Source organism: Herpailurus yagouaroundi, unplaced genomic scaffold (assembly GCF_014898765.1).
Source record: "Herpailurus yagouaroundi ecotype Mexico unplaced genomic scaffold, PumYag 142, whole genome shotgun sequence".
NCBI lineage: Eukaryota > Metazoa > Chordata > Mammalia > Carnivora > Felidae > Herpailurus > Herpailurus yagouaroundi.
Genome location: NW_024412397.1, coordinates 48,808,691 through 48,820,446, shown reverse-complemented (window position 1 = coordinate 48,820,446; position 11,756 = coordinate 48,808,691). Strand labels below are relative to the sequence as shown.

At 45.8% G+C, this 11,756-nt stretch overlaps 1 protein-coding gene across 3 annotated transcripts in view; it reads right to left on the bottom strand.

Moving 5' to 3' along the window:
• NPC1 (NPC intracellular cholesterol transporter 1) overlaps window positions 1-11,756 on the bottom strand; it is a 55,346-nt gene that overhangs the window by 1,206 nt on the left and 42,384 nt on the right. For all 3 annotated transcript variants that reach the window (XM_040479224.1, XM_040479225.1, XM_040479226.1), the window contains exons 12-24: window positions 11,296-11,485; window positions 10,685-10,867; window positions 9,862-9,976; window positions 8,038-8,165; window positions 7,804-7,944; window positions 6,556-6,645; window positions 5,932-6,119; window positions 5,489-5,604; window positions 4,744-4,873; window positions 3,215-3,415; window positions 2,017-2,248; window positions 1,164-1,277; window positions 263-425 (exon numbers count right to left, since the gene is read on the bottom strand). In XM_040479224.1, the coding sequence (XP_040335158.1) occupies window positions 263-425; window positions 1,164-1,277; window positions 2,017-2,248; window positions 3,215-3,415; window positions 4,744-4,873; window positions 5,489-5,604; window positions 5,932-6,119; window positions 6,556-6,645; window positions 7,804-7,944; window positions 8,038-8,165; window positions 9,862-9,976; window positions 10,685-10,867; window positions 11,296-11,485 (1,991 nt within the window). The remainder of the gene's footprint in view (window positions 1-262; window positions 426-1,163; window positions 1,278-2,016; window positions 2,249-3,214; window positions 3,416-4,743; window positions 4,874-5,488; window positions 5,605-5,931; window positions 6,120-6,555; window positions 6,646-7,803; window positions 7,945-8,037; window positions 8,166-9,861; window positions 9,977-10,684; window positions 10,868-11,295; window positions 11,486-11,756) is intronic.

Sequence of the window (11,756 nt, the reverse complement as noted above, 5' to 3'; positions counted from 1 at the left end):
CCGCCACTCAGGCTCCTTCACCGTCTGACTTCTGGGCCTTGTTCAGCAGACATGGGGAACTTGTTAGAGAGGAAAAGTGTTAGTGGTTCACTAGTGAAGTTGTTTGGACAGCCGTGAAGCCCCTAGACAAGACTCTCATCTCAGAATTTTTTTTTACACTTAGTACCAATTAAATGACCATTAGTACAAAAGAATGCTTCTAGATCTTTCTTCTCCTTTAGTAGCATACTTCCCCTACCCATTTAAAAACAAGAACACTTACCTATGTAGCTGAGTAAGACCGGGAGGAAGATCAAGCCGTGGGTGGCTCCCAGTAAGACCATAGCCAAATACATCCTGAAGTAAAATATCTGGAAAATCTGAGATTTGGCAAAGGCCAATACCACAATCCCTCCAAATTTTGTTAGTGTGATTCCACTGAACACCTGAAAGAAGAGACGGGGTTTAGAAAGCACTTACCAACCTACTCTAATTCCACATTTCCTCACACACTGATTTCTGGATGGGCAAGGCCCAAAGCAATGGGGGTGGGGGTTGAACCCCAGTCTTCAGAGTTAATAAGCATTACATTCTACCTGAAATTGATTTGCTGCTTATGGGCCTGAAAAAAAAAAACAAAACAAAGGTGTAAGGGTAAATAAAATCTGTGTATGCTGCACAGACACTGGGTTCTGTCTTTAAACAGATTTCCTTGTATTTTTTAGGTGAAAGCGATTGATTATCTAAAATTATTACAAGTGTTAGTTGTTCTCTGTAACAGTATTTTCTAGGCCGGCAAAGTAACTGGCTGATAGGCTAAAGCAGGCTGTGGAGCTGACCTAAGAAGATTCTCGGCTTGAACTATAAATTGCACCGTGGGCTCTGAGTGTGACAGCTTCCTCGCTTGTCAACACATGGCTGGCCTGTGTCTTACATGGAAAGGCCTTCCAGTCCTCAAATCAAACTTCTCGGTTCTTCTCCTGCCTGTCTACAAAGGATTTGCCAATGGAAACAGTTATAAAGATTTCAGGATGTAGCTATTTCATGAAATGCCTGAAAACTTACTCTTGGTTGTTCTTAAAGGATTCAAATTCTGTTCTCCCTACTGAATTTTACAGCTGCCGAGAAGCACTCAGTTGACGAGCTGGGCACTTTATGTGGAAATGTCTACCCCGGCTACTTACAGAACTGCCCATGTGAGCGAGCGCCTCTTCTGCCCGTTGTGCACGGCTGCCCTTCATGCTCACTGTGAATGCTCTTGTTATGTGGCTGCAGAACTCCACGGAAATGCCACAGCTCTGGAAAAAAGTGCTTCCGTTACATCCTTTTGTGGTTGAAAATCCTAAGAAAGCAGGCCCTCTTCTCCCACGATCTACGGTTCGCAGGGCATCCCAGGTAGCTCAGGAGCCTGAAGAATCCCCTTTAACTTTGTGTATACCAATCCCCTATCACACCAACTGAAGTTGTACCAGGCAACTCGTGAGACCCTCAAGGCGCAGCACCCAGAGCTCCAGTTTTCTATAGCGAATTTACCTGTTTTAAGGGAACTTGCTGAACCCACTTTACCCCCACCCTCCGAGAGCCAGCACGCGATCACCAGATTTGCTTTAGTCAGGCCTCACTGCTGCTCCCCCCGCCCCAAACAGTTCATATTTTAAGTACAGACACACTTTGTTTTAATGCTTTCTCAAATGCTCACATTTTCAAGACGATTAAATAGCACCTGACAATTGCATGGGAAGCAAAAGGTACTGTTAAGAATTCCATCAGGAAGGAGTTTTTCTAAATAAAAAGTGAACATCTTGTCATCGGGCTATAAGCGTTTTTGCAAACGCTTCAGAGTAAGAAATTAAAGGCAAAATACCCTCACAACACAACAAAGTCCCATTTTCAATGTCCTAAGCACCTCCCACATCCTCACTCCATCTAGCAGCCATCCTGTTTGTCCAAGAACAGGAGCTGGCCTTGGTCTTTTACCCCAAGAACTAGTTCACAGAAGGGACACAGGAGTTATGGACTGAGTGGACCAGGACTCACCATAACCAAGTTGACCAAGGAAACTGCATTCAGACTGATGCCCCACAGCCACATGACGCCAAACATGTTGACCAAGATCATAGCGATGGTGATACACATGATCACTGCAGACCACAGATCACAGCCCAGGAGAATCACGGTCACCAAGAAGATGGCTCCCAGGGACACGCTGAGGTTAAAGATCGTGTCATCAATAATGGTCAGGTACTGTTCGTAGAAGACATAGAATACACTGGAGAAGAGAGAAGCAGGTTCTGTCACAGCTCATTCTCGCTTCTGGAAGCTCTACCTTTCATGCTGCCACTACTGCAAAACTGAAACCACTCTGAGACACATCCCGTTCATAAACTGCCCTCGTCTGTGTGAGACTCCTCTACAGTAATTCTAGCGAACTTTTGATTGCCCACTGACGCCCAAGAAGGGCCTAATAATGACCCAAAATGTGTACTGTATATGTCCATAAGCCCAACCTATTCTGCTTCGTAGGTATTTACAGAGTATTTCATGGTATTTTGAAAAACCAAGTCCTGATCTATCCTGAGAATTCCCTCAAGTCAAATAGGGTCTATGCAGGGCCTGAGCAGAAAATGCTTTTTGGGAAAAGTTAACCAGCTCTTCTCTGTAATTGGGACATCCAATTTGAGAACTTCCTCAATGGAAAAACAGGCTGTCCTGTCAGGAACAGGTCGGAACTCTTTAAGTGAGATCAGAGGCACGGGGAAAAATCACTTGTTTCTTCTACTTTTCCATATTTTCCAAATTCAGTATCTCCTAAGATACTCTCTTAGTAAGGAAAACACCCAAACAAAAAAGAAAAGCCTCCATAAAGGCACCGTCCCAGGTAATCAGCAGTCGGGGATACCCAGCGGTTGTGACCAGGAAGGGCAGCTCGGCCCTCTCCGTGAAGTCTGGTCCCCAGGTACTGTGCCCTCCCGCTCGGGTGCCATCTTAGAGTATGTCTTTTTCAGAGTGTGAGCTCTAGCCCAGAGACAGAGTTTTGCGTGTCCAGCACGCAGACCTCGGTGGGTGCTGTAGATCCTGGCCCTCTCACCCAGATGCTACTTCCCTTGATGCACTGTGCTTGTGTTCATGATGGAGAAGGTGTCAGAATGAAAGCCAAGTATCAAAATCCCACCAAGGGAGCCCCCAGGGTGTGGGCTCTAACCTATGACACCCTCACTTAGAAAATTCACACTACCTGTATGGGAACACACGGTAATTACTCCCTTCAAGGCCCATGGTTTTGGTGATGTTACTGGCGATGAGGTTGGCTTTTCTCATGGCGTCAGTAAAGTCAGCAGACGTCTGAAGCACGGTGTGGTAGGTCATGAAGTAAGTGGCTCCGACACCCGTGTCATTGCCGAGGATGTTAACTGCCGAACTGTAAGCAGCATGTCCCCTAAGAGAAGACTCGGTGGTGTCAGAACAGCCACACCTTGTACGGGATCTGCAGATCCTGAGCACTCAAGGCTAAGTGAAATCATCTGACCCTGGGCTCAAAGGTCAGGCCAAATGTCAAGTTCAGGGACGGGAAGGCCCCTTGAAAGGGAACGAGGAAGGTTTTAGCTTGTCCTCTTGCACACTGGCTTTTCTTTACTGCTCTTGGTTGTTCTGGTGCACAGGTGCTATTATTTCTCTATCTGGTTTGCTCACAACCAAATGTGCTTTCATATGGTGTTTGCGCAGCGGCGTTGTGTTAACAGGAGGCGGGAAAGGAAGGGCCCCGGAGTTGGTGGCCAGAAGACTGGTTTCAGCCGTGCCACGTGTTGGCCACAGAACCCTGGGCAAAGTTACTGAATCTGGGCTGTGGTGTCCTCTGTGAACAGGTGTACTGCCACCTACTCCCGGGGCTGTGTGATGAGCCACTGAAATAAGTGAGGAGCCTGGCACGCTACTGGCACACAGGAGGCTCCCTTAAGTGGTGGCTGCTGCCCTCCTAAAAGCTGAATGTACTTGGATTTGTTTTATGTAGGCCAAGGCATTGAGTCTGCGAGCAGACCAAGCTGCAAGACTCATTCTTATTTTTAGACACAGTACCGACTATAGGTATCAAAGCAGACATGACACACATGACCAACTGACAGGATTCTGGTCAATTACACATTCTTAGGAAAAACAGGTTTACCTAACATACCTGTGGACACTCATCTTCCTCCTACAAAAGGTTCTGAATCACCCCACCCCAGACTTCCAGCCATCTTCCCTCTTTCTGGGCCCAGACAAGCTGCTTCCATGGGTCACTGGCCGCATGGCAAGACAGGGGAGTGAGACACCCCATACCATCATGTCCAGACAGGCTGGTGAGAAGAATGGTGGGGCTACAAGAACCTAAACCTTAACCCAGGGTGGCATGCCAAGCAGAGATGCTGTCCCCAACACCCACAGACACAACTAAACACACTCTGAAATGCCACGTGCTCCTGCTCCCCTTCTGCCCTGCTGGACACCTGCACAGGGTTCTGCACCCATCCGTGCAGCCAGGGGGGCCAGGACACAGGAGAGGAAGGAACAAACACTCGAGCCAGGGTAAACTAGTTGAAAATGAGGAGGAGTTTTCTTTAAATGTGTTTTAGGTTTCTCTGCTTTCACAGAAGGATCGGGACAGGGCAGGGAGGGGGAGAGAAGAGACCTTTCCCACGTGACTGCTTCGACGCCAGCCCTCCGCCAGCTGTCCAGTGCACAGCAACGGGAGGCAGGCACGTATCTGAGTGGCTCAGTGGCACTTACCCTTTGCCGCACTTGGGGTTTGGGTTATCAGAAAGGAACATGGGCAGGAATCTCATGAAGTCTCCACCTTGAGGCCTCTGTTTGCCCTCCTGGGTGAGGGGCCTGCAGCGGATGCAGGCAGGGTCAACCACTAGCATAAGCACAGAGGAGGGGCCGAGGTCAGAAGATTAGTCTCCAGATTTTGAAACGTTTAAAGACACTGATAAAGAAATGAGGGGGAATTCTTCTCCTGAATCTTTTTCCAGATCCAAAAGCTTCCAGCACAGATGATTTTCATAGTCTAATAAATCTGAGATCCCATCTTCACCTGAGGCAGCCTGTACACACTTTCTTCCCCGAAGCAGATTTCCCACTTCGAGGATCACCTCAGCTGGGGTTCTCAGAGTCCAAAGCTTCCATGTTTTTATCAAGAAAATTCTAGGACAACTTCAACACTCCTAACAAAACTGTAGGGCAACAGTGGTAATGAAGGGGAGCACATCTGTGAGACACTATGGCCAGACACCTATCATAAGATGCCCCTGCCCGGGCCCTGCTCAGCCTGCAGCCCCGTGGTGGGAGGTGGGAGAGAAAGAACACAACCCCCTTCAGAGACCATGGCTGAGGGAAGGGATGGTGATGAAAGCTATGAGACCTGGCACTGGCAGATACGTGACATAACCCGAGGTGAAGTACAAATTCGCTTCAAATGATGTCAAAAGTCTTCAGAGAAAAGGGAAAGATTTGGAAAAGGAGATGAAAGTACCTGAAGCATTGCAGAACCGGTCGGTGCTGTTGTAGACTCTACAGCAAGAAGACTGAGGCTTGACCCAATCAAAGTAATCGTCGATCCAGGAAGAGGGAGCAAAGCCTATTCGGGTACTAACGAAAAGGAGGGGAGATGTTACTGACTTGCTCCACAGGCAGGAAGTCTTTAGATTCAGTCCTTTTTCTGAAACCTAACTTCTTTTTCTAGATTTTACACTGCTGCCGAGTCAAAAGACACGTTTCACTACCACTTAATGGAAAATACTTTGGAATATGAATTGGCAAATTAGTCCTTTAAAAGCTTTTGCTCAGGTAAAGCTACAGTTAGCAGGATTTGGAACAATGAATTTTCTAAGCAAATCCATTTGCAGTGAGAAATTTCAGGCCCGCGCGGACTCTGGCCGCTTCCACTACAGTACGAGACGACCGGGTGGTACTGACTAGCTGTCTAGCTGGGCCGCGTTGAAGATCTGCTGCACCAGGGAGTCGTTATTGCAGCCCATGCCTCCGCACACCATGTTCTGCCCTTTCAGAGAGGTGTAGTCATGCCCTTCCTCCAGGACAAAGTACACAGGTGGACCTGCATGCAGGTATTTGAGGGACTTGAAATAATCCATCACGTAGGAGTCCTGAAAAAAGGATCAAAGAATAGGACAGAGGATGAATGCTCTGATGATGCCGAAGTGAGGTGATGATCGCTAAGGATCAGGAGAGCACTGGATGCTGCTGGTCGACAGGCCCCCAGCTCAGATTCGGGGTTTCCTACCCAGCCAGCTCCCTTTTGCTCACCCTCCCTGCACCCCAGGAGCTCCCGTGGCTGGCCCGCCCTCAGGAGGGCACCTTACAAGGTAAAAGACTTGCTGCTCTCCTTCTCTGGCTGGCCAGTGGGCTGCCTGAGAGTTCAAACGCTAAGACGACCTCCCACGGGCACAGCTTTCTCCTAACATGGGAGAGCCTGTCCGCACTTGCATTTCAAAGCAGGCATTAGCTTGAAATAACTGCAGGCAAGTTCTGAAAAATTTGTTCACACCACTGGCTCAAAAGATAAAAGAGAAAGCATCTTACATCTGGCATTGAAAGAGACTGATCCAATCCGATTTCCACTTTGTTCAGGACTGCAACACTGAATGACAGGACACCCACAAATATCGCTATCTGAAATGAAAAGTGAGTTGTAAGACAGTGATTGCTTAGTGTATTAGAACGTAAGAACACAAAATCTTAAACACATAAAAAACAGGACTTTCCTCAACTGAAAAGTTTAAACGACATGTTAAGTAAGTAGAGAGAAGGGGTAGTGGCTGAAATCATACTCTCTAGAGTCAAACTACCTGGGTTCAAATCCCGGCTCCATCACTTATGAGCTGAGTGACCCTGGGGAAGTCACTTAACCTCTCTTTTAGCTTCTATTTCCTCATCAGTAAAATAGGAAAAATAAAAGATGTATAACATAAGATAGTTTTGTGGCTTAAATGAGAAAATCTGGGGGTAATCCAGATTTTAGCATAATGCCCAATATGAAGTGTTCGATAAATGTTAAGTGTTACTTTATCATTATTGGAGACTAATTTATGTGCTTTTAGTAGAGAAGTGATAGATTATCACTGTTGGCTACATCCAGTACATAAACTACAAAAACCTCTTGCATGGTTGCTGGGGACTAGGGATAGTGGGTGTGGGGAGGGCTGTGTGTGACTCTATACAGAGGCAGCCTGAGGGAGAGTGTTGTGACAGAGCAGTTCTGTATATCGATTGCAGCGGTGGTTACATGAATCTGCACATGTGATAAAATGACTTAGAACTGGACACACACTGTGCCAATGTCAAATTCCTGGTTTTGACATTGAACTACAACTATGTAAGATCACAGGAAGAAACGGGGCCCTCTCTGTACTATCTTTGCAACTTTCTATGAATGTATAATTATATCAAAATAAAAACTTGCTTATGTTGACTGCTAAAAGCTAGCTAGAAAAATATTTTATATGTTTGTACACATTTGCTTTTGGATATATACTTAGCAGCTGTCAGAGTTCCCAAGCAGATTTTTTTTTTAAGTTTATTTATTTATTTTGAGAGAGAGAGTGAATAGAGGGAGGGGCAGAGAGAGCAGGAGAGAATCCCAAGCAGGCGCCACACTGTCCGCGCAGAACCTGACTCGAGGCTCGATCTCACAAACTGTTGAGATCATGACCTAAACGGAAATCAAGGGTCAGACGCTTAATCAAGTGAGCCACCCAAGGGCCCTGCGAGCCGATTTCTTAGAATGCATGTGACAGATCTATTTTGGGAAGGAAAACCACGAACTCCTACCACAATCGGTCTCATCCAATCCTTAAGCAGAAGTGGAGAATAGGAGTGCTTGAAGAGCCGAAACAAGCAGCTCTCTGAAGCCTGGACACTGGTTCCATCTTCAGAGCCTCTGACACAGCAAAGAACATCCAGACGGTTTTTCTGAGAGGACGAAGAGGAACAAAGGTCACACTCTCCGGCTGCTTCAGTCAGATTCTAGACTCTAATTAGGAGACTGTGATCCTGTTAACTTACCTCTTGACGCTTAATGTCTAACCCCAAGAGACTCACGAAACAGGTAATCTGAAGAAGGAAGTCGATGAGGACTGCCATCCCGGCAAACAGAGAGAAGGTGTGAACAGCCGGCATCTTTGACAGTGCTCCTGCAGGGGTGAGAAGCTGCCACGTCACGGCCCCTGCAGCACAGGGCTCTGTGCAAGTCTTACACTGCTGTGGGCTGGGCTGTGTCAGGAGCCAGAACAGGCTGCAGCCATGAGAAGGCCCTTGCCCCCCAACACCGCCACAGAGGAACGCCGCTGAAGTCTGTGGTTGTCACACCACAACTGGAAACAAACCATAAGTCCAGTGTTTTTGCAAAATGGTGTCAGCATCAGAACCACTTAACGAGTTAAAAATGTGGGTTCCTATGCTCTAACCCTATCTTACTTAATCGAGACAGTGGGAATTCATACCCAATTCAGTTGTATGTAAGAGGCTCTCCAGGCAAAGCTATGCACATTAAACTTTTGGAACCGCCAACATGGGTCATTTCTTACAGTACTTTCTATGCTTCACTCTATAGAGAGGCAGTATTTCTATTCTGCTATTACATCAACAGTGTTAGTCTCCCACTTCTGTCACAACCAGCTGAGGGCACTCCAAGTCAGAGAGGTACTAGGTTAATACCCAGGAACTGCAAACTGGCAGCCCAGAGGCCAGATGTATCCTGTGTGGCCCACACTAGATCAATCCATCTTAGGATAAAAAGCTGTTTCTTAAAATAAGTAGCCAGTATTTAGCAAAATACTTTTGGTCTTACACAAAAATCTAGATTCACAGCTTTGCTTTAAAAAAAAAAAAAGAAAAGAAAAGAAAAGAAAAATTAGATTCAGCGCCACTAAGCCAGCAACATGTAGACCTGTGCACTCCGCGTGCCACAACCTCTACTGCTCTTACTGTCCCCACAAAGTCACTCCAGCCTTGAGGCACAGTGTCTATTACCATCACACTTGTGCTGGTTTTCTGCTAAAAAAGGTAAAAAGAGAAAATAACTTGTTGCACCTATATCCATCAAGAGGAAGTATAAGGGCCACGGGCGTCAAAGCGCGTTGCTTTGTGGAAATGACGAACAGCATATGAGTGCGTCTGATTTGAAAGATGGCTACCTTCAGTGACCCTACAACAAACAGCCCCATGTAAGGCGACTGAGTAGCCAAAGGAAGCATTTCCATTTGTGAGCTGCAAATTGTGTCTCTCTCTGGACTTGTGGGGCAATTCTAATCCAGCCTCCTCCTCAGAAGATGCACTCAGTTTTCTCGTTCTACTGTTACTGCACACCAGAGATGGGGGCAGGCCGCCCTGCCGGTGAGGCTGGCTGGTGATTTCTCCATATGAAAGAAACATGGGAGCACTGGTTTTTACTGCAGCTTATTCTCCCTGTATGAGGCGTGGCCCATACAGTGCTCCCCCAGTGCTCTGTAGGCACAGAGGCAGAAGGCTGTCTGGTAGAACATGGGCAAACTCCCTGCAGGCCAACACCTGTGGACTCTGCATGGAATGCTATGCGGCTCTGTGAGAATGCCCTTTTCAAAGATCAACACTGGCCATGGGAGACAAAAAGAGGAGCAACAGATGAGTTCCAGGTTATCTGTCATCCCAGACCCCAACATCAACACTGTCCTGAAACAACAGGAGGAAGAGGACGCTTCCAAAATGATACCCCAGATACTGCCAGCAAATTTTCCCGTGGTCTGCTCTGCTCTTTCCAGTCATGGAATAAAGCTCAAACAAGGCAGCCCAGATCCTTCTATTCCCAGGCTCAGAAAACTGTAGGATTGGTAGAATTCAAAGAGTGATTACCTAAGAAAAATGCTACAGCCTCTGAAAAGGATGACAGGAACATACTAGGAGCCACTTCTCCTAGGACCCTGCCCAGCTGCTGATCCAGAGTTTCTCCGTGAAGACGTTCATCTCGCTTAAAAAAACAAAACGCAAAACAAGGGATGTTAAAATTTCTAAATAACGATGCCACCCACCTCTTTGCTTCTTTGTTGCTTTGTGTTAACTCATCGGTAAATAAGAATGATTAGCAGCTTCTATTTATTGTACATAAATTTTTATGGGAGACCCACACTTGTCATGATCATCCAGGTATTACTAAACCCCTTTGCTACGTAACAGGTGAGAAGCTCAAGGCAAGACTGGATCATCTTATCAGGAAAATACATGGAATGCAGGCTGCAGGTGGCTGGACCATTTAAAGACACTCTTACATGCCAATGAGTCTCCAAGTAAGGGGACCGGGACAGAATAAATTGACCGAGACCATTTTCTCCATCAGCAGCATCTCTGGCAAATCTTTGATTCTTCTACACTACTGGAGAATCATTTTAATAACAGGCATGTCCAAAATACTTTCCACAAGCTCAAGAGCCCTTTTTACATACATATTTAAAACATGAATTTTCACTTTATATCTAAATCACCAACCAAAGAGAGGGGTGAACTTCTTGGTCTCGAAATGTCCCAGACAAGCTATGGACACCAATCGGCAACACAGAGAAAAGGAACCAAAGCCTCCTCATTGTCCACCCTCACAAATACTCTGCATGGAACTGCAGAGCCATTAATGGAGCCCAGTTTTTGGTCAGATGCCCAGCTCTGTGAGACAATGAAAATATACCTGGTAGGTCTGGACCAGAATGAAGATGTTGTCCACCCCAACAGCCAGCACCAGGAATGGGATGACTTCGATCACAATGAGGGTGAGAGGGATCCCAATGTAGCTAAAGATGCCCAACGAGCACGCCACTGAGCTCAACACAATGAGGATCCCCGCGATGCCGAGGGAGATTTTAGAGTCCACCTGGGACATGCGACAAAGACACAAACTGTCAGCGTATCATTTGTCCTATGACTAAAAGGTCCTCGTGTTTTACCTCTTTTTGGGTATAGCTGATTTGGAGTTAAAAGTCCTGAGTTTGAGAGAAGAAATGAAAAATATTCTAGATCTTCCCTAGCAATGTTTTATAAGCAACCATTCTTAGCTGATGGTGTGGACAAATTAGAAAAAACTGGATTATGGGAAATAAATTGTAAGTTTAAAGTAAACCAAAGGCTTGGACCTGGAGAAAACAGCCGCAGGAAACAGAAATGTTACATACGATTAAAACACAGGGGAATGTACACTAGTTTTGAACAAAATGAGTTACGATTAAGTAGAGGCAAAAAATGACATCATGCGATGCATCACCATTTCTCTCCAGCACAGACACACACACAAACACCACTTACTAGAAGCCTGCTACAGCTTTTGATGTGCCCCAAGGCTATGGAAATGTACAGAAACATGATGGCATAGCTGATTATAACAGTGAAAATATCACCGTTACTTTCACGATTTAGTTCATCTTCAATACTTCGCTCAGTAGTGAAAGAAATGGTCAGATTTGGATTCTTGTAGTTTTTCACAAAATTAATAAACCTAAAGAGTGAGCAAATTTTATATTTTTAGTTAAAGCTTAGTGACAGCTAAGTGAGACACTTCTTTCCAACTTCTATGACACACAAATCATGTCTACTTAACCTATGCCCACATTAGGATTTTCTACACACTGGAGACTAGAAGGTGAGACACCCCCAGAGTACAAAATTCCAGACATGCTGAAGTTTCTACCACTTGAATCTAGTTTAGAACAAGTTTATTTTATTTTATTTTATTTTATTTTATTTTATTTTATTTTATTTTATTTTAT